The sequence below is a fragment of the Podarcis bocagei genome (assembly GCF_964188305.1).
Source record: "Podarcis bocagei genome assembly, chromosome: 6".
Taxonomy (NCBI): domain Eukaryota; kingdom Metazoa; phylum Chordata; class Lepidosauria; order Squamata; family Lacertidae; genus Podarcis; species Podarcis bocagei.
Window position 1 is genome coordinate 80,869,966 of NC_138130.1, and position 25,831 is coordinate 80,895,796.

General features: G+C 45.7%; 1 protein-coding gene across 1 annotated transcript; it reads right to left on the reverse strand.

Moving 5' to 3' along the window:
• Positions 1-2,205: 2,205 nt before the first annotated feature.
• On the reverse strand, positions 2,206-23,404 carry MEDAG (mesenteric estrogen dependent adipogenesis). Its single transcript, XM_081198013.1, has 5 exons — positions 23,034-23,404; positions 9,093-9,202; positions 6,686-6,798; positions 5,886-6,171; positions 2,206-4,613 (listed from the first exon to the last, which is right to left on the reverse strand). Exons 1-5 carry the CDS (start codon positions 23,318-23,320, stop codon positions 4,480-4,482), a joined length of 930 nt encoding a protein of 309 aa, XP_081054139.1. The 5' UTR covers positions 23,321-23,404; the 3' UTR covers positions 2,206-4,479.
• Between the last annotated feature and the right edge of the window lie 2,427 nt (positions 23,405-25,831).

The following is a 25,831-nucleotide window of genomic DNA, read 5'->3' on the forward strand; positions in this document are numbered from 1 at the left end:
AATTGCCCCAAACAGACACAGCGTTGAAGTCCCATAATATACTGGAGACAACAATGGCTTTGGGTGGTGTGGAAACCCTGGCCTCTCCAGCCATCTAGAACATTCTCCAGCCAAATTTCTGCTTTGAGACTGACAAGTCACATTGACTACTTGTACTACCCCTCTCAAAAACAGCTGATACCAAAATTAATTGGAATTTTTATCTAGTATGACAGTGCAGGCAGTTACATTTTCTAACTGAACAGTCACCAAGACTCTGGTGCAGATGAGAATTCTCATGCTTCTGGTAAGGTTCAGTTTTACCTTACCATTATTTAGTCTGGGGGATGTTTTCATGTATCCAGTATAAATCATTGGTGCTTTAACATTAATTTGAAGAAGCTGTGGTGGTAACGGAATATAGTAGTGGGATGAGTTGGATAGTTTTAGGTCAGAAAGCATGACTAATATCTGAGTAATCCCTTTGAAGAGGTGATTCAGCCAGCTCTTGCAATATTTCATCTCACCATGGTAAAAACATGTTTTTTTAAGGTCCACAGTGTATTATATCACTGAACAGCAAATAGAACAACAGCACTTGGTTGCATAATACATTTGATCCGCCACTACATTAATCTCGAATCATTGTGATAACATGTCAAGGTTCGTGCCCAGTACTGCTAAATAAAAGCTGTGCTTTTCACACTGCAGACAGAATTGAATTCATTATTTAAATTTAGCTTCTTGTGTCATAGTCACTCATCTGCTAACACAAGCGAGCATGATGCAACTATCTGAAACAGTTTACGAAAAGGGCATCTCTCACACTTTGCTTCGGTTCAAAGACTTTGATTGATCTTCATTGAAAGTATAAGCTCAAGCTTCTGTATTCTTTTGTTGCAGCATGCAAAGCTGTCACACATCTGTTTTGGCAACCGCCCACTGGTTTGATGCAGAGCTGCAGGGACAGGGCTGTTGTATGGCCAGTTATATGAGACATGGTTGCTCCTCCCTAGTCAAACCTAGACATCATCATGGAACCATGGACTGAAGGCTCAATTCTATGCCCTCTTCCTTTGCTGCTGGGCTCGTACATTGCTCCTGGAACCTGTACTTTTCACCTGGCTTCTTTTTGGGCTCCTCTGCACCAGCCCCAACCATTTTCAGGCTGAATTTTCTCTAAAGTTGTTCCAAGTGGGCGGGATGGGGAACAATATCACTCAAGTTGTTTGGATCCGAAGAACTACTTTGTGCATAGACTTACAGTTGCTGACACAGGGTCATATTTGAACATTGCCTTTTCACTTTTAAACACAGGGTATGCATGCATGCATTCTTCACACACACACACACACACACACACACACACACACGAGAGAGGGAGAGAGAGCGCTAGCTTTTGAAAGCTGTCAGTTTCAAAAACTAAGATGCCATCTGAACTGGAGGTTTCCCATTCAAGAAACAAGCCTAAAGCCCCAATGGACATGTGCAAGTAATTGTTACAACTCTGGGTCTCAGCCCATGACTTTTAGACTTGAGTTTAGAGTAATTTCATTGCTCTGATTGGCTCCAGGTAACATAGCTCTTCTAGAGGAATCTGTTACTTAGGTGGACAGAGGTTCATCTTGCTTCTTCACTATACAGTCCTCAGCAAATGCTAAAGACACACCACTTTGCCTTTGACACCTGAGATGTGTTTTTTCAGGGCCCATCCTATCCCTGTGACTTACCAGTTTTCATTGCCTTTAATTCTCAATTTTAAATTGTTGTAACTTGCACCCTGGGACATGCTGTTGAAGATCCAGTAATGAATTTATCAACCATTGTCACAGTCAATGTTCATTATATCAACTTTGTTATAGATTCACTAGCTGGAGCCAGATACAAATAGTGACACAGGAGTTGGAGCAGAGTGTCTACAGCACACAATCAGCCATACACCACTTCACCTGCATATACACATACAATTCTACAGTGGAGTTCCTAAATATCATAGTTACCACAGGAGTTTATCAGAATCCAATTCAGAACAGGCTGCTTTTTGTTGTTGTTGCTACTGCTGAACAGCTGGGAGCAAGAATCCCTTGCTGATCTACTGCAAGTCATCCAGGGAGCCACCACCAGTAGATTCCTTCTACCTACTCCTGTCATTTCGATGAATTCTGCTTCTTATGACTTGGTATGTGGCATGTACAGATACATGGGAACAAAAACTGAAGACACCCATTTAAAAAACTCCCTTTATTGTAAATGAAGAAATACAAAGGCACTGAATAGGCAATCATTGAAAACACACCTTTTGGTGTGCAGATTCAATATGATAACAACAAAAGCCTGCTTTTTTGGGGGTAGAACTCATTCCACTTTCCAAGCAAACAAGGCAAAAACAATAGTTATTGAAGTCCCATACAGTACCAGTTTAAATCAGTCAGTATACACAGACAGCATTTCCATTGTTGGAAGACATTATACATTAGCAATATAAAACTGGTTTTCAAATATCATGCTATGGAGTGGGGGAGGAGGTAAAATATTCACCAGAGAAAGACCTAACACTGTCATGTTGTCCACTGCTGATTGAAAGATGAAAAGTACGCCGTTCTTAAAAAGTAGCCTGCTTTACTATGGGATGCCTCACGATAAACAGTCCTCAGTCTAAGGTCATTAACCTCCAAGGGAGAGTCTACATGTCCTATATTATATTCATTAGTTCCTAGTTCCATTAGTGTCTGAAGGGAACAGACATTTCCCCTAATCTATATCCCAGTGCAGGTCACCCATATTACTATGAAGCCACTGCTCTGGGTGTAGTGTGATGCCCCATCTACAGAAGGGAAATAAGAGAGTCTTCCTCAGAAGGAAAGGGACAGTTAAGCTCTTGGGTAAGTTATCAGAGTCCTTGAAACTCTAGCCAAGTGCTATTTGGACCAATTTTCAGTTTGTGTTTGTGTTGGTTTTTTTTAAATCTTCAGGAACAATATGCGTTCCCACATCAGTAAAATCTTCAAATACAAGTGAAGAGCAAATCTGGAGATTCTCTGTCAGGCAATCGTATGCCACCTTGAAAGTAAACGTGTCCACATGGTATTGAATATATAGAACCAAATGAGAAATTGAGGATGTGGTTGATATGGTCTTTGCATGATACGGAATTATGTGGACATGCTGGCCCAATGTTTGCTTGCTATGGCTGAAAACCTACATGTTTCTTTGACGTACAGTGATTTGCTGTTTGTGTAAAATGGCTTTTGCCATCAACAGTGGGGTTGGAGAAAAGTTAAGAACAGTTGTGCTCCATTTACAGCAACTGGCGAAGCTCCCAAGAAGAAAACCCTGCTGCTATGTCATCTGTTTAAGGTATGTTATAAAGGCAAGTTAAAGATTGAGTAGAAGATATATTATCCTGCAGGTTAAATGACTGAATTAGGCTTTAATGTAGAAAGCAATGCACATTCCATCTGCCTCCACGTGTGACGATTGTCTTACAAGTTACTTAAAAAAACCGGTAATGCATTTATCTTCAGAACTGATACAGCGTTTTTAAAAAGCACAACCTTTAAAATCTACCATGATTGGAATGCTAGTGATAAAATGCAGCATTTAATACAAAATAGCAGTATCAAAGGAATATGGCATTTTTACAGAGGCTGCATCAGAACTTCAGAGACTTCCGTGGTCATTACTTGAGGGAATGGAAGGGGAAAAAAAGTAATTTAAAAAACATAGTGCCAGATTTTCCCAGTGGATTCCTTTAAGTGCTTTGGAAGAAAATAAATGAACAGTTTATGGTGTAGATTAGCTCTCCTTTTGGCCTACGGGAAGATGAAGGACAAAATAAGCTATTTTGACTTGGGGAGATATAGGAAGCGTGTAATGGAGCTGAGAATAGTCTCTCAAGCATTCCGAATTGCAGTCACATTTATCTAGGGTGTTTCATCTTTCCAAGCCAGAACAGAACTACAAATCTGGGCACCCATTGACTTTTGATCATCATCTAAAGCTTTTGGGTTCAAGTATTCCCTCTGCTAGTTCTTTAAGGTCACCATTAGCCATTTTTTTAAAAACTGCAGGAAGTGTGTATTTTATGAGCCTCAAAAGCCGTTCTGTATCCCATTAACTTTTTCCACTGGAAACAGTGCTAAGCTGGAGCAATAATGAAGCTAGCAACATACTACACATGATTTTAGTGGCGTTTAAAAAACTTGTAATTTAAAGCCACTTGAATAATCTAGATTTAAAATCACTGAAATGACTCTAACTATATGCATTCTGACTGCAGTAAGAAAACCCTATCCTCCAGAAAGCTCATAATGTTGAAAGACGAACTCGGCAAGTACTATTTTAAGAACCAGAAGTGGCTTTTCCTGAACCAACAAACTCAGCAGGAATGAAAGAGTTCCCTATTCTTCTGGGCAAAATGCAAATGAAAACAGAAGTCTTCTTTCAATAACTTCTTTCATTCTGTAATTAAGACAATTCCACTTGGGTGGATTTCTTCTTTCATGAAAACCTGATTAATGTATTTGATCCTTCTTCCGATTCCTGAGCCCCTGGAAGTGTCCAAACTACAAAAGGTGACTCCATCCAAGGTGACTGTGGTGTGAAGTTGCCATTAAACACATCATCTACTGAAGCTGCAAGAAAGCACAAGAAGGAGAATTACAACACATCTAAGGAAATAGGCCACTGTAATCCTTTTGCCTACAAAACTGAGAAACTTTCTAATGCATATAACCTAGTAGGCAAAAAAATACCTTAGTCTGGTAATTCTGGAAGAGTCAAAACTTATTTTTACGCCTCATCTGCACTCTGCCTTAAAAGCAGTATCACACCACTTTAAACAGTCAGGACTTCTCCCAAAGGCTCAAAAATCATAGCTCTGTAGACCTGGAAGGGACCCCAAGGGTTGCCAAACCAACCTCCTGAAATGCGGGAATCACAACTAAAGAATCCCTGACAGGTGGCCACCCAACCTCTCTTTAAAAGCCTCCACTGAAGGAGAGTCCACCGGCTTCTGAAGGAGTCTGTTCCACTGTCGGGCAGCTCTTACTGTCAGAAAGTTCTTCCTAATTTTTGGTTGGAATCTCCTTTATTGTAATTTGAATCAACTGGTTTGGGTCCCACCCTCTGGAGCAGCAGAAAACAAGCTTGCTCTATTTTCCATGTGACAGCCCTTTAGATATTTAAAGATGACTATCTTTTCACCTCTCACTCTTCTCTTCTCCAGACTAAGCATACCCAATACCCGCAACCGTTCCTCATAAGGCTTGGTTTCCAGACCCTTTGTACTCTTGGTCGCCCTCCTCTGCACACACATTCCAGGTGTCAATATCCTTCCTAAACTGTAGTGCCTAGAACTGGACACAGTACTCCAGGTGGGGTCTGACCAAGGCAGAATACAGCAGTACTATTACTTCCCTTGATGTGGACACTATTATCATGGAATCAGTTGTTTGTTAAGGGTGCTGAGAGTTGTGAGGTGATCCCTACTTCCCTCACACTTCCCAGAGTACCCCAGATTAGTATTTGGGACTCAAACCAAACCTCCATTTTAGTACTCAAGGTTTGGGTTTCTTCAAACCAAAGGATCCAGGAGCAGTTCAATCATTGTGACCTGTGAACAGTGCAGTGGTACCTCAGGTTACATACGCTTCAGGTTACAGACGCCACTAACCCAGAAATAGTGCTTCAGGTTAAGAACTTTGCTTCAGGATGAGAACAGAAATCATGCTCCGGTGGCGCAGCAGCAGCAGGCGGCCCCATTAGCTAAAGTGGTGCTTCAGGTTAAGTACAGTTTCAGGTTAAGAACGGATCTCCAGAACGAATGAAGTACTTAACCCGAGGTACCACTGTATGTAGAGATATAGGTTTTAAAAATCTCACTTAAAAACACGACACCAACTTACCCCTGGATGTAACACTAAACTTTCTGTCTGAAAAGCTGTTTGACCGCATGCTTGGTTCACTCATTTTATCCAGAAACTTTGTTATCATCTCTTTCTTCTGTGGATTGGTACTGGACAAATTCAGAACTTTCCCATTCACCGTAACTGTCCGTTTGCTGATCCCAAACCAATAAAAGAAGTCAAATAAGGCGTCGCATTTGAACTCGTAGGAAAAACTCAGGCTCTCTTTATTGACCAAATGGGCTCCAGGAGGAAAAAAATTCTTTACAACATCTTGGAAATCAAACTGTACAAAGAAAAAGTAGGTATATTACCAAATTTTGTACCTCTTATACCTCTAGTTATGAAAGCCACTTATATAAAAGTTTTGGAATCAGGTTAAGATTAATCTTACCCCAAAAGCAAACAGTGGTGCAGCTAGGTCATTTTAGACCCTGGACTTAGTAGTCCAACTGGGAGAGCCCTTTAAACAACCATGTTTTATACTTTATAATTGCTTCCACATTCCTGAAATGTTAGAGCAAAAACAAAGGAAGAGCCCTGGAGGGGGAAAACCTCTAAGCACGTGCAGCTTTGCATTTTAAACTTCCTTAAAAGCACAGCACCAGCCAAGAGGGACAAATGTGATATATAATATTCAGTGTCAATGTCCTTTGGAATTTTTTGTGTCAGAGGAGATTGCAAGATGGTTCAGCGAACATTGCCCTTTACCCGTCATAAAAAGCTACATTTGTACCAGTCACAGAGCAATCACACAGGTACAGACAGAAAGATAACAGCCATATGTAGGGCTAACTCACCTGAAGTTTGTAACTTTCTCCAATCACTGAAGATATTATATTGTTCATTCCATTCTCAATCTGTCTTCTCATCTTCGGGTGGCGGGTGTTCACAAGCAAAGCATATGTTTTTTCTAAGGATGGATTAGAAATTATTGTTATTTATTAAAGCCAGGCCTTACTAGTGTATTTCAGATGTTGCTCTGAAACCTATACACAAAGTTTTGCTAGAGTTCTCTTCTCTTCTGTAGACTGCTGCTGCACACCCACACACTACTAAGTTAGCAAACGTGTGAGCATGGCACACATCTTAATATGTAAAGGGAGTATTTTCTGAATCTGTGAATTTGCTTTAGGGAGGCACTGTTATGGATCACACAGTATGTATTATACACCATCTAACATGTGTGTCATTTTCTCACGTTACTAAGTGCATCAAACATACGTCTTGTTTGTCTGCTAATCTTGTAAGATGCAAAGCAATCCTTTGATAGTTACATTTGAGTGGATGTGTAACCGCTGCTGCTGTTATAGATCCCATAGTCTCTTATCGTTAATTAAAAGAGTACTGCACATGGACCTCCAGTGGCTGTATACAGGAATTAAGCCACTTGAAATTACACCTTCCAGAAGGTCTCTGCTCACAGGAGAGCCTAGTTCAACACCATTTTGAGCTGTTCCCCATAGTCTCTAAATTTATTTTGGTTTGCTGCAAAAATCTGAGTTCCTATTCCTCTTTTAAAACGTTTTATTGCCATTTGAGGTTAAACTGCCTTATGTTTTAGGGAGCAGAGATATACCGTATTTTTCGCCCCATAAGACGCACCGGCCCATAAGACGCACCTAGATTTTAGGGGGGGAAATGAAGGAAAAAATTTTTATTTCCCCCCCAGGTGCGCTGCGCTACACCAGGAGCTTGGGGCGTGCGGAGCTCAGCGCGCCCCAAGCTTCTGCGTGCCGGCAAGGTCTCCGCTAGCGTGGGAGAGCCGGCGCCTCTCCCAGGGCTAGCGGACCCCTGCGCTAATCCAGAAGCTTGGGGCGTGCTGAGGTCAGCGGCCCCAAGCTTCTGCATGCCGGCAAGCAGTCCGCTGCCGCCCCAAGCCTTGCGCACCCGGCGGGACCTCCTGCCGGGTGCGGGAGGCTTGGGGCGGCAGCGGACTGCTTGCCGGCATGCAGAAGCTTGGGGCGCGCTGACCTCAGCACGCCCCAAGCTTCTAGGTGCGCGCAAGCAGTCCGCTGCCGCCCCAAGCCTTGCGCACCCTGCCTTCAGGGCGCCCGACGCTCCGAGAAGCAGGCTGCTATCCGCAGCCTAGGCAACCCTGTGGGACCTCCCACAGGGCTGCCTGGGCGGCGGATATCTTCCTGAAGCCTGGAGAGCGAGAGGGGTCGGTGCGCACCGACCCCTCTCGCTCTTCAAGCTTCAGCGAAAGCCTGCATTCGCCCCATAAGACGCACCCAGATTTTCCCTTCATTTTTGGAGGGGAAAAAGTGCGTCTTATGGGGCGAAAAATACGGTAAGTATTAAATTCAGATTCCATAGATCTGAAGAGAACACTGCTAAACTTGCCATGATTAAATACTAGTCTGGAAGTAAAACCAGTGGGCTGCTTGTGTCCTCTAAAGCACATTTATGCATTTGACAGGCTTTGTGAACCTCAACTTTCTCTTTAAAGTAAAGCCGCCTGGTCCAGCTTATTTAAGTGAAAGTTGAGATTCTCAAAACCCATGAAATGTACAAGAGTAGTCCTCTAATTATGCTTTGTTCCAATCTGATATTTAATCAGTATTTAGCAGTATCTTCTTGGAATCTATGTCGCTGGTTTTCAGAGATTGAAGGCCAGCCCCAACCACCTTCCTTATCCTAAGGTAGCCACTCTAAAACCACATCCTTGCTGGCAACAACAAGCTCAGCCCATGATCTATTTAATTTTGGTACTCTTTAAACATTTTAACAGGCCAAAAGTCCCAGATCCAGCTTTATGTGCTTTTAAGGTATTTCAGTAAGTTTTGCAGCTCTTGTAGTCCACAGAGAGGTGGACCCAATTGTGATCAAGTTTTCAAATTAATCAGAGTACTCATCCATGGAAGGTCCAGCAGAAACATCCTTATCCAACCAAATAGCAATTTGGGAAACCACCAGCGACCAAAACCGGTTCTGCCACTGTGCAAGCATAACTGTGCCACAGCAGGAGGCATGTTTCACTGATATAAAACCAAACAATATTTTTACATGCTTAAGACTACGTTATAAATCAAAGTTGCCAATCTTACAGGGATGTCCCAGTGCAGTGACAGCTTCATTTTTAAAAAGGCATCGCTGAACTGAATTTAACCATACCAGATTCAAATTCAACCATGGCTCTTTACACAGAGTTTATTTAGATCCAAAATATGCCCTTTTAAAAAAAAGGTTCACTCATAGGTTTACCTTTCGAAGAATTATATTTTGTTCTGACGTTGAAGAAGAATACCAATGGGCGACCCAGTATAGTTTCTCTGTAGTTTTTATAGTCATAGTGGGTGTTGAGTTCTACGTATCTGTTGGGAGAAGAAAGCTGCATTAACGCAACTTAATTGAAAAGCAGGATACAGAAAGTTCCAGTTAAGGTAAAGGATTAAAGTAAACTTTGCAGGAAGCATAGAAATAAAATGAAACAAGTCACGATAAAATGTTTCTGTTATTCAGCCACCAAACATAGCTGCCAACTTTTCCCTTTTCTTGCGAGGGATCCTATTCAGAATAAAGGAATTTCCCTTTAAAAAAGGGAAACGGTGACAGCTATGCCACCAAAGACCATTTACGTAGACAGAGAGGTGAAAATGGAGCTGTACAGAAGGACCCCACCCCACAAACAAATTTAAAGTGACTGTGAAGTAGAACCACTCTTGGTTAGGAAACTATTATTTTTGAAGCGCCCAGTATACTTAATTAGGCAGGAATTACCACATCTCCTGTTTTGAAGGCTATCCTTTTCAATGTGACTGTTTGTTAAAGCAAAAACAGCATCATAAAAAGGAGAGGGTAGGACATGTGGTTAAGGATGTGTCACCTTTTCCTTTTATGAAGCCAGGCTTCTGGCGTTTTTAACCTTCCTCTTCAACCATGAGAGAGTTGAATTGGAACTTTACTTAGACCGCAGTCTTCAATCCACGTACTCTGGCGTAGGTCCAGTGAAGTAAAAAGAAGGATAAGTAAAATAATAATAATAAAACCTTTAAAAAGCACAGGTTTAAACATCTCTGGAAATTGGATCTAGTGCCTACATGCCAGGACTAAGATGCTGGTTTCTGAAGCTATGAGAGTTGGCATCCATTAATCACACATCAGGGATTACCAACCCTGAACTTGAGGGCACCACAGCCACCCTCTGGGGCCTTGTGCGTTACCCCTGGGCACCAGGGGCCCTGGATGCTGGTTTGCTGACACTTGTGTTTTTTCTGAAACTGTATTATTGTTCTTAATAGGATTGGGGGTGGCAGACGCTTCGGTTGCCCATGAGGGGTTTCTCTGAAGAGGGTTGTGCTTCAAACTTGTTCTGCATGTGTGATTGAGATGCATGCACTTGGGGAGAGGGAGAGAGAGATGTATCTGGTGTGTGTGCAAGTTTCAGAGAAAGAGGTATGTGTGGTTGCGTCTATGTGAAGTATGTGTGTCTGAGGGTGTGTGACTGTGAACAAATTATATATATTTTTTCTGGTACTGGGGAATTGCCCCTGTTGTTAGACAAACAGCATTTGGGGTGGGGAGCAGGAGAAAACCAATATTGTGTGATTTCCACAGTCAGGACCAGCACATAACAACTGACTTCCTACAGCAAGCGTGAGGTTGTCCAGGATGCAGGGAGCTGCAATGACTGTCCTCTCTCTAATGTAGTGCTATGCCGCAGCCCCATGGCAGCCATGTTACGTTCTACCATGCTCCCCACTGCAGCCATTTTGTGTTATATACCACAAGCTCCACGACAGCCATTTTGTGACAGGTACCCAAAGCACTTCCTCAGAATTTGAAACTGGTGCAAAAAGGTTTGCAACTCGTACATGAAGCAGATACTAAGTCTCTTTCATGGTTTTAAACTTTAACAACAAACAAATTCTTTTAGGTTACAGACATCAAAAGAGGTTTGATTGATCGACTGCTCTGTTTGTGCACCAAGTTGAAGTTTGATGAGCCTGACCAAACTAGTTTAACCAGGGTTATTTGGTTAGAAGGAATCATTTTCTTTCTTTCTTTCTTTCTTTCTTTCTTTCTTTCTTTCTTTCTTTCTTCCTTTCTTCCTTCCTTCCTTCCTTCCTTCCTTCCTTCCTTCCTTTCTTGAGAGATAAACACATTTAAGCCTCTTGCATTCCACTGTGCTCACAGGGCAGGGAGCAGCTGAATGCAAGGACATGTTAGCTTTAGCTAGAATCCTTAGTGATCAGTCTGCACATTATTAAGCACAAACCATGGAAGCCCCATATGGGAAAATGCATTAGCCCCACAGAAGTAAAGCAGATCTATTTAAAATTCCAATACCCTGGGGCTCAGCTTTATTTCAGTCAAATGCTTAAGCCTGCTTGGATAGATCCATGTGGGCGCCTTCTATGGAAACTGTGGTTTAGAGTCATTTTATTATTTAATAAGTCCCCAAACAGGAATAAAGATAGTGTAGACTTTTTTGGGGGGGGGGGAGTGAGAGAGAGAGAGAGGTGGGAGGCAGAGGGAGAGATGGTAACAAAAACAAGAAGCAACGTTTTTCTGCTTTGTATTACTAGATCAGTTAAATACGGAATACAGTACACCATTACTGCTGCTTCTGTAAACACATCATCACATTTGTTAAGGCAAAGTAGTTTGTTTTTTCCCAGGCAGGCCAATTTTACTCAATTTCACACCATATAAACCGCTAATCCTGCATGGGTTCAGCTATTTGGAGGAATATATTCCTCTTAATGGCTCGCCATACAATATAGACACATCTCCCTAGCTACGGTTTAAAACTAAAATTGTTAATGCATTGGAAGTACAGAGACGGTACAACAGAACAAGCCAGATTCATTTCCCCACTTCAGCTTATAATGTGGTTGTTGGACTGTGTAAGGTGGTAATGCAGGATACCAGTCAGACACAGGAAAAGTTGGATGGGTGGTACAGTAAGGAAATACACATGCTCCCATGAGTCAGTGTTCTGGCTGAACCACAGTCATGCTGTTTATCTCCCTGAATGTGATTAATTTGAAATGTGCTGGATACAAGTTAGTCTGTGCAAAAATTGTACTCCATTTCTTAAATGCCAATTGCAAGGCACTGGAAAAGACGCAAGTCATTACGTTCTTTTGAAAACATCATCTACCAAGACAAATGGGCCTAATTTTCCACCGCTGAAAATCAGCGTAGCTGGCAACCAAGCAGATGTTTCTAACCACCATTTCATTTTAATTTATGCTCGCCTTCGAAAATATTTGCCCATATAATATACATATACCAGAATATTAAATCTTTCAGAGTTGGTAAAAAGGTAAAGGTAAAGAACCCCTGACAGTTAAGTCCAGTCGCAAACGATTCTGGGGTTGCGGCGCTCATCTCGCTTTACTGGCCGAGGGAGCAGACATTTGTCTGCAGTTTTCCGGGTCATGTGGCCAGCATGACTAAGCCGCTTCTGGCGAACCCAGAGCAGCGCACGGAAACACCGCCTACCTTTCCACCACAGTGGTACCTATTTAGCTACTTGCACTTACTGATGTGCTTTCGAACTGCTAGGTTGGCAGGAGCTGGGACTGAGCAACGGGAGCTCACCCTGTCACAGGAATTCGAACCGCCGACCTTCTGATCGGCAAGCCCTAGGCTCAGTGGCTTAGACCACAGCACCACTCGTGTCCCTTTCAGAGTTGGTAGCTCATGTCTAGTTGGATTTTGTAAAGAAGAACTTATAGCAAATTCTGTCATAAAATGCATATTTATAAAGTGTCGCTTTTCATACCCACACCATCCCTTGAACTTTGAATTTATTGTTATTCACGCTTTTATTTTATGCTGTTTTTTGTTGTATCACAATTAAATGTTTTTAATTTGTTGTTAGCTGCCTTGAGCCTGGTTTTCTGAATCGGGAAGGGCGGGGTATAAATAAAAAAAATATTATTATTACTCTGATTGTTTTATATATATATTTAAAGGATTTTGACAGATTGGCCCTCCTCCACACCTAATTATTCTCCCCCTCTTCCCAGTGCACCAATGCAAGTATTTAAATTGGTGAAAAGGCAGGAGGGGCATTACTGTATATCACCCATGTAGACCAGTGGAAAATCCTGGAGGTACAAATATCAATGAGCTGTGAGACACACAGCTGTTATAGCCACTCAGAAAAAGGATAAATGGCTGCTTTTAGGTGTCAATATACACATTCCTGACATCGTCCAGAAATGGCTAGAAAGATTAAATTTGGGGCACCTCTGGACAGGAGACTCAAGAGCATATTGCAGCTTTAAGCTTGGCATGATTAAAGTGCTTTGTTGTCCTAGTGGAACAAAACCACTTAATTTTTAAAAAATGGAACTTTGTGTGGTTTGGAAAGTTGAAATCCACTGAGAATTGTGGGATGAACAAATTGTCAATGGAAAGACTTGCAAACACTCCACAAGCAAGTTGGAATGAATGCTCAATGAAGTCTGGACGATAAAGACTAAAAGCTTTGAGTATGAATGCCAACAAACATGTCATCTGGAAAAGCCCTTGGGGTTTTTTTAGTACTGAGCTGGGGGCAGGTGGGAGGGGGGGGGAGAAGGAATTGTCCCATACTGGTACTTGCCTCCTCCCCTGTAAAAGGGATTTAGGGCATTCAAACTGGATAGCAATCCCTACAGAAAGCTTTGGGATTCCTAAACATGGAATGAATAACCAAATTTGGGGTAATAAAGAAATGCATAACTATTTCACCTTTAGATTCTAAACACTGGAAAACTGTCATTTAAACTCACTGCCACAAATTCAAAGAGTGTTAGCCAGGCCTAGCAACCATCAGTTTTAAATAACCGCTCAGATTCGTTTTCTCAATAATGTAATGTTAACTGAGCCAGACCCTCTAGAGACATTCCAAATAGTGTCTCACACCCAGCCAGTCTTTTTCTGTTCTTGTATACAGTAACACTGCAGAGTGCCCAAGTGTTCAGATCACAAGGCAAAAGTTGCGTCTGCAGCTGAAGATTCCCAAAGGCTATGATGCATTCTTTTCTCTGCCGTCCGGATTTTCAGCAAGAACGGCTTCACAGAGCCAGGTTTTAGCAAAGGAAGAGTTTCATCCCCACAACACTGGTTTTAGAGAGGCCAAATCTTTGCATTGTAGGCCTGACAAAACAAAAGAACCAAACAGGATTTCTACTTGTTCTTTTAAACAAACAACCAGAGTAAATAAGAATAAAAGGATAAGCTGCCACACCCTGTAGTTTTCATTGAACGAGAACAAGTCTAAATAACAAAGAGGTTACACATAAGAGAAGGTAGTTGCCCCACAATAAGGAAATAATTTTAATTTTTTTAAGCCTCTAATTGAGGAAAGCAACTGTCAGGGAACTGCCATCAGAGCATCAGGTGGTGGAGGGACTCAGGCAGGATGAAAGAGACTCAACTGCTGAAGCAGGGACCAGCAGGGGGAGGAGTGGGTCTCTGAGGGAATGCGAGCAGGAGGGAGGGCTCAGGGAGGCTTCCAGCGAGAACAGTGGGGAGGTATCGGAGTCTCCCATAGGGAGACCCATACCTCGCAGGAAACTGTCACGCCGTGAGTCCAGGAGACGCGTTTCCGTTAAGGAACTTCTTTGTTGGAAACGCTTCCGCAGACAGCCACTGTCGGACTCTACTAGTGACTAGAGCAGACATGTCTGAGGAGCTCCGTCACACACGGAGGTTTGTGGGGGCGCACAAACTCTGAGGGAGCACGTTTTCACGCACAAGCAGCTAATCAAACCCTCACAGCAGTCCGACAGTCTTTGTACGCTGCCTGTGCAAGAGAAGGCATCATGAGCGAACCAACCGGAACCGGAGGAGCAGGGGCTGGAGCTGGTCCAAGCTTGGAAGATAGATACCGAGCGTTGGAGGTTCAACTGGCCCTGCAGACGGCGAGGCTGGAGGAGAGAAGGGCTCAGGATGCAGACAAGAAGGGGAGAGCCACTCAATTCCCCAGAAAGGTACCAGGATTGGTGCAGAAATTTGGGGGGGACCCCAAGGACTACCATGCTTTTAGGACAGAGATGCAATATGCCCTTAATGTGCAGTTCGATGAGTTCCCTGATGAGGAATCGCGAGTTGCTTTTGTAATTGGGCATCTTGAGAAAGGGGCTAGAGACTGGGTGCGACCCCTAATGGCAACGCACAATGACATACTAAAGGACACAATGAAGTTCTTTCGTGCAATGGATATCATGTTTTCCAGCGATATTGAGGAAGGGGTGGTGCGCAGACAGCTAATGGCTTGTAAGCAGGGGAGTCGATCTGTCCGTGAATATTGGACTGAGTTTACCATGCTGATTCACAGACTGAGTTGGGATTTATCGGCGGCACCCGTTCAAATGCTATTTGAAGAAGGTCTTTCTTCGGGGGTGAAAGACGAGCTGGCACGGAGCCCCAGGGCGGAGTCTATGGATCAGCTGACCAAATCTGCGCTGACCATAGGAGCGCGGCAGGAGGCAAGAGCCTTGGAGAGGCGGGAAGGGAGAGGGGAACGTTGGAAGGAGTTCCGCATTCCAGACATTCCTGAGCCAGCTTTCCCGCCGGCAGAGCCGATGGAAATCGGAACAGCGCGCGCGCGCGCATTTTCAAAAACCAGCGAGGGAGCTAAGAAGGAGGGAAAGGGCCCCCGGAAATGCTATCTCTGCCAACAGCCAGGCCACTTTGCCAGAGTCTGCCCCCAGAGGAAGGAATGGCAAGGGATGGTGGGAGCTGTTGAGGGGGGAGAAGAAGGGGGAGCGGAGCAGGTAAAAGCCAACGCCTGGTTGCCACAATTGGGGCACTGCAGCCAGGCCAAAGAGCAGTGAAAGTGCCCGTGCCAGAAGCTCCTCGACCTGCTCTAGTGATTGAAGTGTCGCTAGAGCTGCAGAATGGGCACCCCCTAAAAATAAAGGCGCTATTGGACTCAGGCAGCTCCTGCAATTTTATGAGCAAGGAGTTTGCTGCTGAACACCAGATACAGACCATCCCTTTAAGCAACCCCCTGCAGGTGACCACGATTGATGGCAGGGAGTTGTTGGGAGGAGGAGTCCGCTTGCAGACTGTCCCAATGATAATGAGGGTGGCAAGGCACACAGAACTGATAGCGTTTAATGTGGCCACCCTGGGAGGCGCTCCCATTATTTTGGGAATGAGCTGGCTAGCTCTACATGATCCGCTGGTTGGCTGGCATCAAAGAGTGGTGTCCTTTGGTTCAGCACATTGCCTAGAACACTGCAAAGGGGAGAAGGGTTCAGTAGGGGCCCAAGCCACCCTAGCAGGGACTGAAGTAATGGGGAAGGTGAAGGTACCACCACAGTATGCAGATCTCAGCGACGTGTTCAGCGAGAAGGAAGCTGACCAACTACCACCTCATAGACCCTTTGATTGTCAGATCAATTTACTCCCTGGAGCACAGCTTCCCGTGGGCAAGTTGTATGCCATGTCAGACAGGGAAATGCAGGAGTTGCGAGGGTTCATTGACAAGAACCTGAAGAGAGGCTTCATCAGAGAGTCCAAAGCAGCAGGGGGGAGCCCAGTGTTCTTTGTGGACAAAAAAAATGCGGACAAGCCGAGACTTGTATGTGATTTTAGGCGGCTGAATGCAGTGACTGAACCGGTGGCGTTCCCTATGCCCAGAATTGATGATATTTTGACCATGGTGAGGAAGGGAAAGATTTTCACAAAGCTGGATCTAAGGGGGGCGTACAACCTGATACGCATAAGGAAAGGGGATGAATGGAAAACCACCATGTTTACCCCTTTGGGGGCGTTTGAATACCTCGTTATGCCATTTGGATTACAAGCAGGCTCCGCGTGTTTTCAATCTTTTATGAACCACGTGCTGGGCCCTTTGCTCTACAAGAATTGCGTTGCCTTTCTAGATGATGTGTTGGTGTATTCTGAGAATGAGGAGCAACATGTGAGAGACGTCAGAGAAGTGTTGAGCAGACTGCAAGCCAACAGGCTGTGGGTCAAACTGGAGAAGTGTCGGTTCCATACCAAGGAGGTGGAATTCCTGGGGTACCGCCTGTCAGACAAGGGATTGGCCATGGATCCCGGCAAGGTACAGGCAGTGCTGGAATGGAAAACACCCAAAACCAAGAAGGATGTGCAGAGGTTCCTAGGGTTTGGAAACTTTTATCGTAAGTTCATCCGCAACTTCGCCCATCTGACGGCGCCCATCACTGACTGTCTCAGCAGTAAGAAGAAGTTTGTATGGACGGCGGAGGCGGGGCGAGCGTTTGAGGAACTGAAAAGGGCCTTCGCCTCTGAAGAACAACTTCTGCATGTGGATTTACGAAAGAAGCTAAGGGTTGAAACAGACGCATCTGACAGAGCCATAGGGGCGGTGCTTCTTCTGCAGCCGGGGAAGGAGGAGTCGGAGTGGCGTCCGTGTGCCTTCTTCTCGCGGAAGCTGAACAAATCCGAGAGGAACTACACGGTGTACGACCGAGAACTGCTTGCTATTCATGAGGCGTTCCGGAGATGGAGGCATCTGCTAGTTGGTGCACAACATAAAGTGCAAGTGTGCACGGACCATAAAAATCTAGAGTACTGGAGAACGGCGCGAGTGCTCAACCAAAGGCAGTTGAGATGGGCCCAAGAGTTCTCCAAATTTAACTTTGAGATTTGTTATGTGCCAGGCCCAGAGAATGTTAGGGCGGACGCTCTCTCACGCAAGCCTGAATATTTGGAGGGGGAGGGAGCACCCGAAGAAACCCATATCATTCCAGAGGACCGCTGGGTGTGTGGGGCGACTTTGGTGGGGCAAAGGGAATTGGTAGAGGGTACGGTGCAGGATGCATACGCCCAGGGGAAACTCAGGGATCTCAGAGGGGAGGAAGACAAACCCGGTGGTTTTGAGGAGAGAAATGGGGCATTGTATTATAAGGGAGCGTTATATATACCTGAAGGGGAATTGAGGGAGAAAGTACTCAAGCAGCTGCACGATAGCCCCACAGCAGGGCACTTTGGGCAACACAAAACCATGTGGCTGGTTACCAGGGAATTTTGGTGGCCCAAGGTCAGGGAAGATGTGCGGGAGTATGTGAGAGGGTGTGAACAATGCCAAAGAGCCAAGGGGGAGAGGCAGGCGCCGGCTGGTTTATTAGAACCACTGCCCACACCTGAGAGACCGTGGGAAGCAGTGGCAATAGATTTCATGACTGATCTGCCAAGGTCTAGAGGGAAAACAGCCATCATGGTTGTAGTAGACCTGTTAACTAAAATGGCCCACTTCATAGCCTGCTCACATGCGGTTACAGCAGAAGAAACCGCCAAATTGTTTGTAGAGAATGTGTTTAGGTTGCATGGCGCCCCCTTGAGGGTGGTTTCAGACCGAGGGAAACAATTTACTTCCAGGTTCTGGAGGAAGCTCATGAGCTTACTGCATGTAGAGGTTAATTTCTCGACGGCCCGTCATCCTGAAACCAACGGGCAGGCGGAAAGAGCAAATGGGGTTCTCCAACAATATTTGAGGTGTTATGTTAATGACAGAGAGAATGATTGGGTGGAGAAGCTGGCGTTGGCAGAATTTGCCTACAACAATGCAGAGAACGTGTCCACGGGGATGAGCCCCTTTTTGGCTAATCACGGGTGCCATCCCAGAGCCTTCCCAGGGGGGGAGGGGGAGAACTGGAGCGTTCCAGCTGCAGAACAGTTCGTGGAAGAAATGGAAGCGATCCATCGCCAGCTCCAACTCAACTTAAACAGGGCTAAGGAGGAATATAAGAGGCAAGCAGACAAAAACAGAAGGGAAGGTGAAAGCATCAGGGTGGGGGACCAGGTGTGGCTGTCAACCCAAGGGTTGCCATTCAAAGGAGGTTGTAAGAAATTAAGACCCAAAAGGCTGGGTCCGTTTGAAGTCATACAGCAGGTCAATCCAGTGGCTTTCAGGCTCCGGTTACCGAACCACATGAAGCTGCACCCAGTTTTTCACAGGTCGTTGCTGTCACCGTATAGAGGAGACAGTGAGGGGAGGGTCACTAGGGGACCAGCAATGGAGGAGAAGGAACACAGCTACCATGTAGCGGAGATCCTCGATTCCAGGTGGAAGGGAGATCAAGTAGAGTATTTGGTAATGTGGGAAGGGGAACCGGAGTCGGAAAACACCTGGGTTAGGGCAGAGGATGTCAATGACGAGGTTTTAATAGAGACTTTTCATCAGAGGTTCCCACGTAAACCTCAGCCTGTAGCGAGGTTCCGAAGGGAATACTTTGCCACCACCGACGAGGAAGAGGAGTTGGAGGGGTTCCCAGATTCTGAAGAGGAGGAGGATTCAGCTGGCCAGGACGACGATCGATGGAGAGAATTGTTCGAGACGTCAGAAGATGAGGAAGATTCGTTTCGGGGTTTTAGCCCTTCACCTCCCAGGGGGGAGGAATTGGGAGGGGGTGAGGGGGGCCCTGGAGGGGAGGTGGATGTCAGGGAACTGCCATCAGAGCATCAGGTGGTGGAGGGACTCAGGCAGGATGAAAGAGACTCAACTGCTGAAGCAGGGACCAGCAGGGGGAGGAGTGGGTCTCTGAGGGAATGCGAGCAGGAGGGAGGGCTCAGGGAGGCTTCCAGCGAGAACAGTGGGGAGGTATCGGAGTCTCCCATAGGGAGACCCATACCTCGCAGGAAACTGTCACGCCGTGAGTCCAGGAGACGCGTTTCCGTTAAGGAACTTCTTTGTTGGAAACGCTTCCGCAGACAGCCACTGTCGGACTCTACTAGTGACTAGAGCAGACATGTCTGAGGAGCTCCGTCACACACGGAGGTTTGTGGGGGCGCACAAACTCTGAGGGAGCACGTTTTCACGCACAAGCAGCTAATCAAACCCTCACAGCAACAATATGAAAAAATTAAGAACTTAGCCTATGTGGCAGCATGCCCACCACTGCAAGCCCTTGAGGAAGGGGCTGTAGTTATTTGGTAGAATAGGTGCTTCATAAGCAGAAAGGCCGCAGGGTTTAATCCCTTTCAGACATCAATCTGAAACACTGGGAACTACTGCCAGTCAGTGTATGCAATACTGAGCAAGATGGTCTGACTCTGTATAGGGCAGCTTCTGCTGTTCATATGCCTATTTCTCCAGGCTGCAAGGCCCTCTCCATCTGCTTGGATGGGCTCATAGAATTGTAGAGTTGGAAGGAAGTCTGATATGGAGTCTCCCATTTCAGAGTTGCTTCCCTGAAATGATCATAGAATTGTACAGCAGAGTTGGAAGGGAACCCGACAATCACTCACTGCAATGCAGGAATATGCAGCGGTCCCAAACGGGGATCGAACCTGCAACCTTGGCGTTATCAGCACCACACTCTAACCAACTGAGCTACCGTCACAGAAGGAAAAAGCTGGTCCCTGAAATGTCCCATGTTTTTCCTCTTGCCTCCTCATTCCCTTTCTCCTCATGTGTCATGTCTCTTAGACATGAGGCTTCCTTTGATGACAGCTTGGAAACTATAACTAGGGCAGAATTCAGCAGCCAGATTATGAACTGGGACTAGAAAGTCTGAGCACATGACATCAATCCTGGCCCAACAACACTGGCTACTGACTAGTTTCCGGACTCAGTTCAAAGCGCTGGTTTCTTATGTGGCTCACGATACCTCAAGGACCATCTCTCCCCATATGAACCAACCCAGACCTCGTGGTCTTCATCAGAGACCTTCCTCCATGTACCTCACCTGAGGGTGACCAAACAAGAAAGGGCCTTTTCTGTAGGGTGCATTCCCTGCCCCCCCATATGCAAATGGCTCTTCCCAGGGAAATCTGCCTGGTGGCATCATTATATCTTTTTTTTAGGTGCCAGGCTACAATTTTTCCGCCCACTCAGGCCTTGGTAACTAGGCTTCCATGGTGATGACCAGCTAGATGCTGCCAATAAGTTCAGAAACAAGGCATGAAAGATATTACTATTACTGTAGGGTTGGCCTTCTGAACCCTGTTGTCAAGTTAGCCCTGGGAAATCCCGAAGCAGTAGGGGGCAGAGAAGAATGCAGACTGAGATCTGCAAGACCTCTGGTGGTCTGTAGTGGCTCAGCAAGTGTTTTTGACTCAGCAGCTTAACAGAAACAGCTGAAACAACAAAGGGGGGGGGGAAGGACCCTCTACAATAACTGGCCTTGTGCTAATCCCTTCTCTGTCTGCTTTGGCGTTTTCAGATCAAGGGAAGAAATCCCTGGGCTCAACATGTGCTCAGAGGCATCCTGTTCCTTAGATTTTCTTTTTAATGTGCAGCAGAAACCAAGTTAAAAAGGGAAAACTTAAAGGGAGTGAAGCACTGTAGCCTTGGAGGGGTTGTGGGTGGCTGAAGGGATCTCTAGGTCCTGGGAGACAGCCGATGATAGTATCAGACCTTGGTCTCTCCCGAAAACTCAGGAGAAATGCCCCTTTCCCTCAGTTCTAAGGCCACATTCGCACCCACCTACGTCAAAATAAAAAATTCCTTCCAGTAGCACCTTAAAGACCAACTAAGTTAGTTCTTGGTATGAGCTTTCGTGTGCATGGTATCGTGTGCATGCACACTTCTTCAGATACCCACCTACGTACATTTAAACCACTATGATACCACTTTAAATGGTCATGGCTCCCCATAAATAATTATGGGCCCTGTTGCTAAGAGTTGTTAGAAGACCCCTACTAAAGTCCCCTCCCTGAGTTCCCTGCAAAGAGGAATTGATTGATAAATTACTCTGAGAATCCTGGCTGTGCAAGAGGAACATGGGTCTCCTAATAACTCTCAGCACCTTTAACAAACTACAGCTCCCACGATTCTTTGTGGGAAAGCCATAACTGCTTAAAGTGGTAGCAAAATGCACATATGTATGGGGTGAATGGGGCCTAAGTTTATGTCTTCCTGAAATTTCCCATTTGGTTCCGGTTGGTGAACCTTGAGAGTTCTAGTATGAAAAACCAAGCCTGATGTCTTTTCTAATGCACCCCACAGTGGAAAAGTGGTGGTGCCCAGTTAACCACTAATGGACTCTTCAGATCCCCAAAGCCTGACGTCCCTTGGATACTCTTTTCCAAGACACTACCTGGCATTCACGCTTATCCAATACCTTCTCAATACTTCCTTTTTTACGAATTGACCTGCCGATCTTTGTATGATGACACACCTTTGGTAATTACCGTATTTTTTGCACCATAACACTCACTTTTTTCCTCCTAAAAAGTAAGGGGAAATGTCTGTGCGTGTTATGGAGGGAATGCCTACGGGTGGTATGCCTACGGATTTTCCTCCTCTAAAAGCTATGTGCGTGTTATGGTCGAGTGTGTGTTATAGAGCGAAAAATACGGTACCATTATCAGTCTTCATATGCTCAGGCTGGGAGCAGGAAAAGGAAAGGCATATTCCTCATGCTCAGATGCACTCATTTATTAACATTTCACATGTTCCAGAGCTAAGCCATAGATCTGAAAAATTTCCATCCAGAGAAAAGAGAGCAAAGGAGCTTCAAATACCCAGTTAGGTGACAATAAGAACAAGATGGAAAATGAAGTTGGTACAGGAGTAAGCTACTACTGTTGTTTGAAAGAGCAGGTAGTAAAAGATGGCTATCTATATAAAACCCTCTAAGCAGTTTCCATAACCCCTGGGCTATGGCTTAATGGGGAATGGCCCTCCCAGCTAAGTGATAAGAGTATCTGCTTTGCATGCAGAAGACCCCTGCCTGAAACCCTGGGGAGCAGCTGCCAGTCAGTGTCAACAACATGGAGCTAGATGGACAAATGCTCTTGACTTGGTATAAGGCAGCTTCCTAGGAACCCACACCTATTTCATCTCCTTCCAGCCCATTTTCACAACAAACCAACCAGGTCCGCACAAGCACCCCCAAAGACTACATACTGTACTGCTATAGTTTCATACCACCCGCTATAAATCCAGAGCTTTTATACTTTTCATCTAGGTTCCGGCAACCTTACAAAGTACCAATCCTGCTTCTGGTCTAAGATGAGCTATAGGGGTTTGGACCTGCAAATAAGTCCCTCTTTATTCTCGCTCCCTCCCCGCAAGGGCTCCAGTGCCTTTGCTAGCCCGCATGGCATGTAACAATTCAACAGGTGTAGTTTCCCAGCTAGCAGGGCGGAGGATCTGCTAGACTCGCTGGAAGCATCACACCCACTGCCCCAAAATGATGCTAGGAGAAGAAACTGGGTGCCTCCCCCCACCCATCAGGGAATGAGAAGGAGGTGAAGTTGTACCTCTTGAAGTAGTCGGTGAGCTTGCAATGGTACTGCCCGTCCACGTGGACGGAGCCGTCGCTGATCACCGTGAAGCCGCCTCCCAGCCGCCGGCTCGGCGGGCTCCGCACGGTCAAGGCGCCCCCCGACAGCTGGAAGGACTCCGGCTGCAGCAGCGCCAGCTGTTGCAGAGGCAGCACAGCCATCTCGCAGTTGCACGTCCGCAGGCTCTGCAGCTCCCCCGACGAGACCGAGGTCAAGCTGGGCCGGACCGAGTTGCACGAGTCGGACCCGCTCCAGACGGCCATGGCGGCTGAGGGGCAGCAAACGGAGGGGCGAGAGCAGCAGCAGCAGCGACGGGCTGTGCAATGCACTGCTAGCAAGCGGCGTCCGCGCGGGCGAGAAAAGCGCTTCGGCGCAGCTCCGCCTCCGAGCCGCCGGGGAGCGAAAGGGAGGCGGAGCAAAGGGCCGACGGCAGCGGTTGACGCCTCCTTGCTTCAGGAGGGGGCAAAATCTGCAGAGTTTAGGCGGCCTTGGCCTGCAAACTTGGCCTACCCAAAGCAGCGGTGAGCAATCGGCTGTCCGCTTTCTCCGCCCTCTCCGTCTCTTTCCCCGTCGGGGAGTCACGTACTCCAATGTGGCCCTTGGAAGCCGGCAGCGGCGCGCTTCTTATGGGGGTGTTATTATTGCCTGCAGCAGCACAACTGGACGCCTTCCTCTGCCCCACTCCCCAGCTGCAATAAAACATGTCTCTTCTTTGTGGGTCTCTGCAGCCACAGGCGTTGTTGGCGCACTCCTCCATTGCCTCTTAACCAAGCTGTAGCTTGCCGGCCCCCAAAAAAATTAAAGGAAAAAAACCGGGATGTACATTTCCAAAATATAAGATAAAAAACAAATAAAATAAAACCAACATAAAGCAACAGTGGCAAATGGCTTTAGATACCTGTTAGGTCCATAAATTACCAAAAAACAGCAACAATTTGTTGTTGACAAAGGACAGCTGGACATATAAAGGGCCACACTACCTTCAGTAGCTTAGGGCCTCATCAAACCTAAATCCAGCCCTGCTCCTGAGACAGACGGGTGCCAAATATATTTATTTATACCCCGCCTCTTTTCCCCTAACAGGACTCAAGGCAGCTTGCGGATAAAAAGAACTGCAAGAAACATAGGAAAAAAAATTAAACAGTGGTAGAACTAAAACCATATGCATGCACAACATCTGTTAAGACCACACAAGAATTACAGTAAAAACAGCACAACGCCTTTCATTAAAAGCAGTTGGTTCCCAAAAGCCCGTTAGAGCAGGAAAGTTGTTACCTGCTGGTTCCTTCTGGGTTAAAGTAGGTTGCATGACTGCACCATGCGCTGCGTGCAGTCTTGTGCTGCACGTGAGTTTACTCATGCATGCATGTGTGCCAGATGATATTGACATGTGCATTATAGTATAGCCCATACATGCCTACTCAGAATGGAGGCATGTTGCATTCCTGGGTGAGTGAAGAGGACCTCAGCCTTCAAGAGTGCAACACCAAGGGTTCACATGTGTGAACCAGGTCACCACCATTAATGGGAAGGGCCATAGCTCAGTGGTATAGATTTTGCACACAGAAGGTCCCTAGTTCATTCACCGGCATCTCTAGGTAGGGCTGGGAAAGGACCGTAAACAGCACTGTACTGAGCTAGATGGACCAAAGGTCTGACTCTGTAAGGCAGATGCTTATGTTCCTGTGTGATCATCTCAAATTCTTTCCCATCTGCCCATGCTCATCTCTCAGCAAGCTTGGTGGAATCTTTTGCAAACTGGCAACTGAGATCCACAGACTGTATTAATTATCCGGGAGTGACAATACTTTGGAGCTACAACTCAATCCCTGGATTCGATGGAGATGCATTGGCGTAATTGGCCCAAGGTTTTAATAATATACAGTGTGCTTTTTCCTGGGAGAAAGCCCCATTTAATTCAGTGGGGCTTGCTTCTAAATAAATGGGCCTAGAAAGCAGTAATCCTGTGCAATACAGTGGTGCCCCGCAAGACGAATGCCTTGCAAGACGAAAAACTCGCTAGACTAAAGGGTTTTGCGGTTTTTGAGCTGCTTCGCAAGACGAATTTCCCTATGGGCTTGCTTCGCAAGATGAAAACGCCTTGCGTTTTTTGCAAGTTTGTTTCCTTTTTCTTAACACCGTTAATACAGTTGCGACTTGACTTCGAGGAGCAACTCATAGAACGCGGTGTGGTAGCCTTTTTTGAGGTTTTTGGCGATTTTTGAAGCTTTCCCAAAACTTTTCCGACACCGTGCTTCGCAAGACGAAAAATCCGCTAGACGAAAAAACTCGCGGAACGAATTAATTTCGTCTTGCGAGGCACCACTGTACTTAACTTGCAAGTTGGTAGTGAGTCAACGGGACTTAATGTCTAAATCACCATGCATTGAATGAGGCTGGAAGACAAGTTGTTTAGAGAGATTTGGATGACATAGCTTGTCCTGCAAAGGTGAAATAAGTTACACCCTGCTGCAGTTTCTTCTAGGTGCATGCACAACACAAATGTGCACAAACTTTGATTATGCTGATCTACAAGTCCCTTTTCACCAGTCAATACTATCCACCCATGATATCCAGCAACCAGAGATCAATACAACCAAAGCCACAACTGGAAGGCAGGGAAATGCCCCATGCGCAAATCAAATAACTCCAGAAAGCTGGCCAAGCCACCACTTTTGGTTTGTAAAAAAAGAGGAAATGCCTCACCCAAAAGAGGACACAGATTTATTTACAGTCTGCACATGCTACTTTTTATGCATAGAAGTTTTTTTGGA

Bases quoted from the DNA above. Each gene is read 5' to 3' on its own strand.
- MEDAG (XM_081198013.1), bottom strand. From the start codon at position 23,320: ATGGCCGTCTGGAGCGGGTCCGACTCGTGCAACTCGGTCCGGCCCAGC. The intron at 6,172-6,685 runs GTGAGTTAGCCC...TTCTTTGTACAG, and splicing joins GAGAAAGTTACAAACTTCAG to TTTGATTTCCAAGATGTTGT. The intron at 4,614-5,885 runs GTAAGTTGGTGT...GCTTTCTTGCAG, and splicing joins GTTTAGTGTTACATCCAGGG to CTTCAGTAGATGATGTGTTT.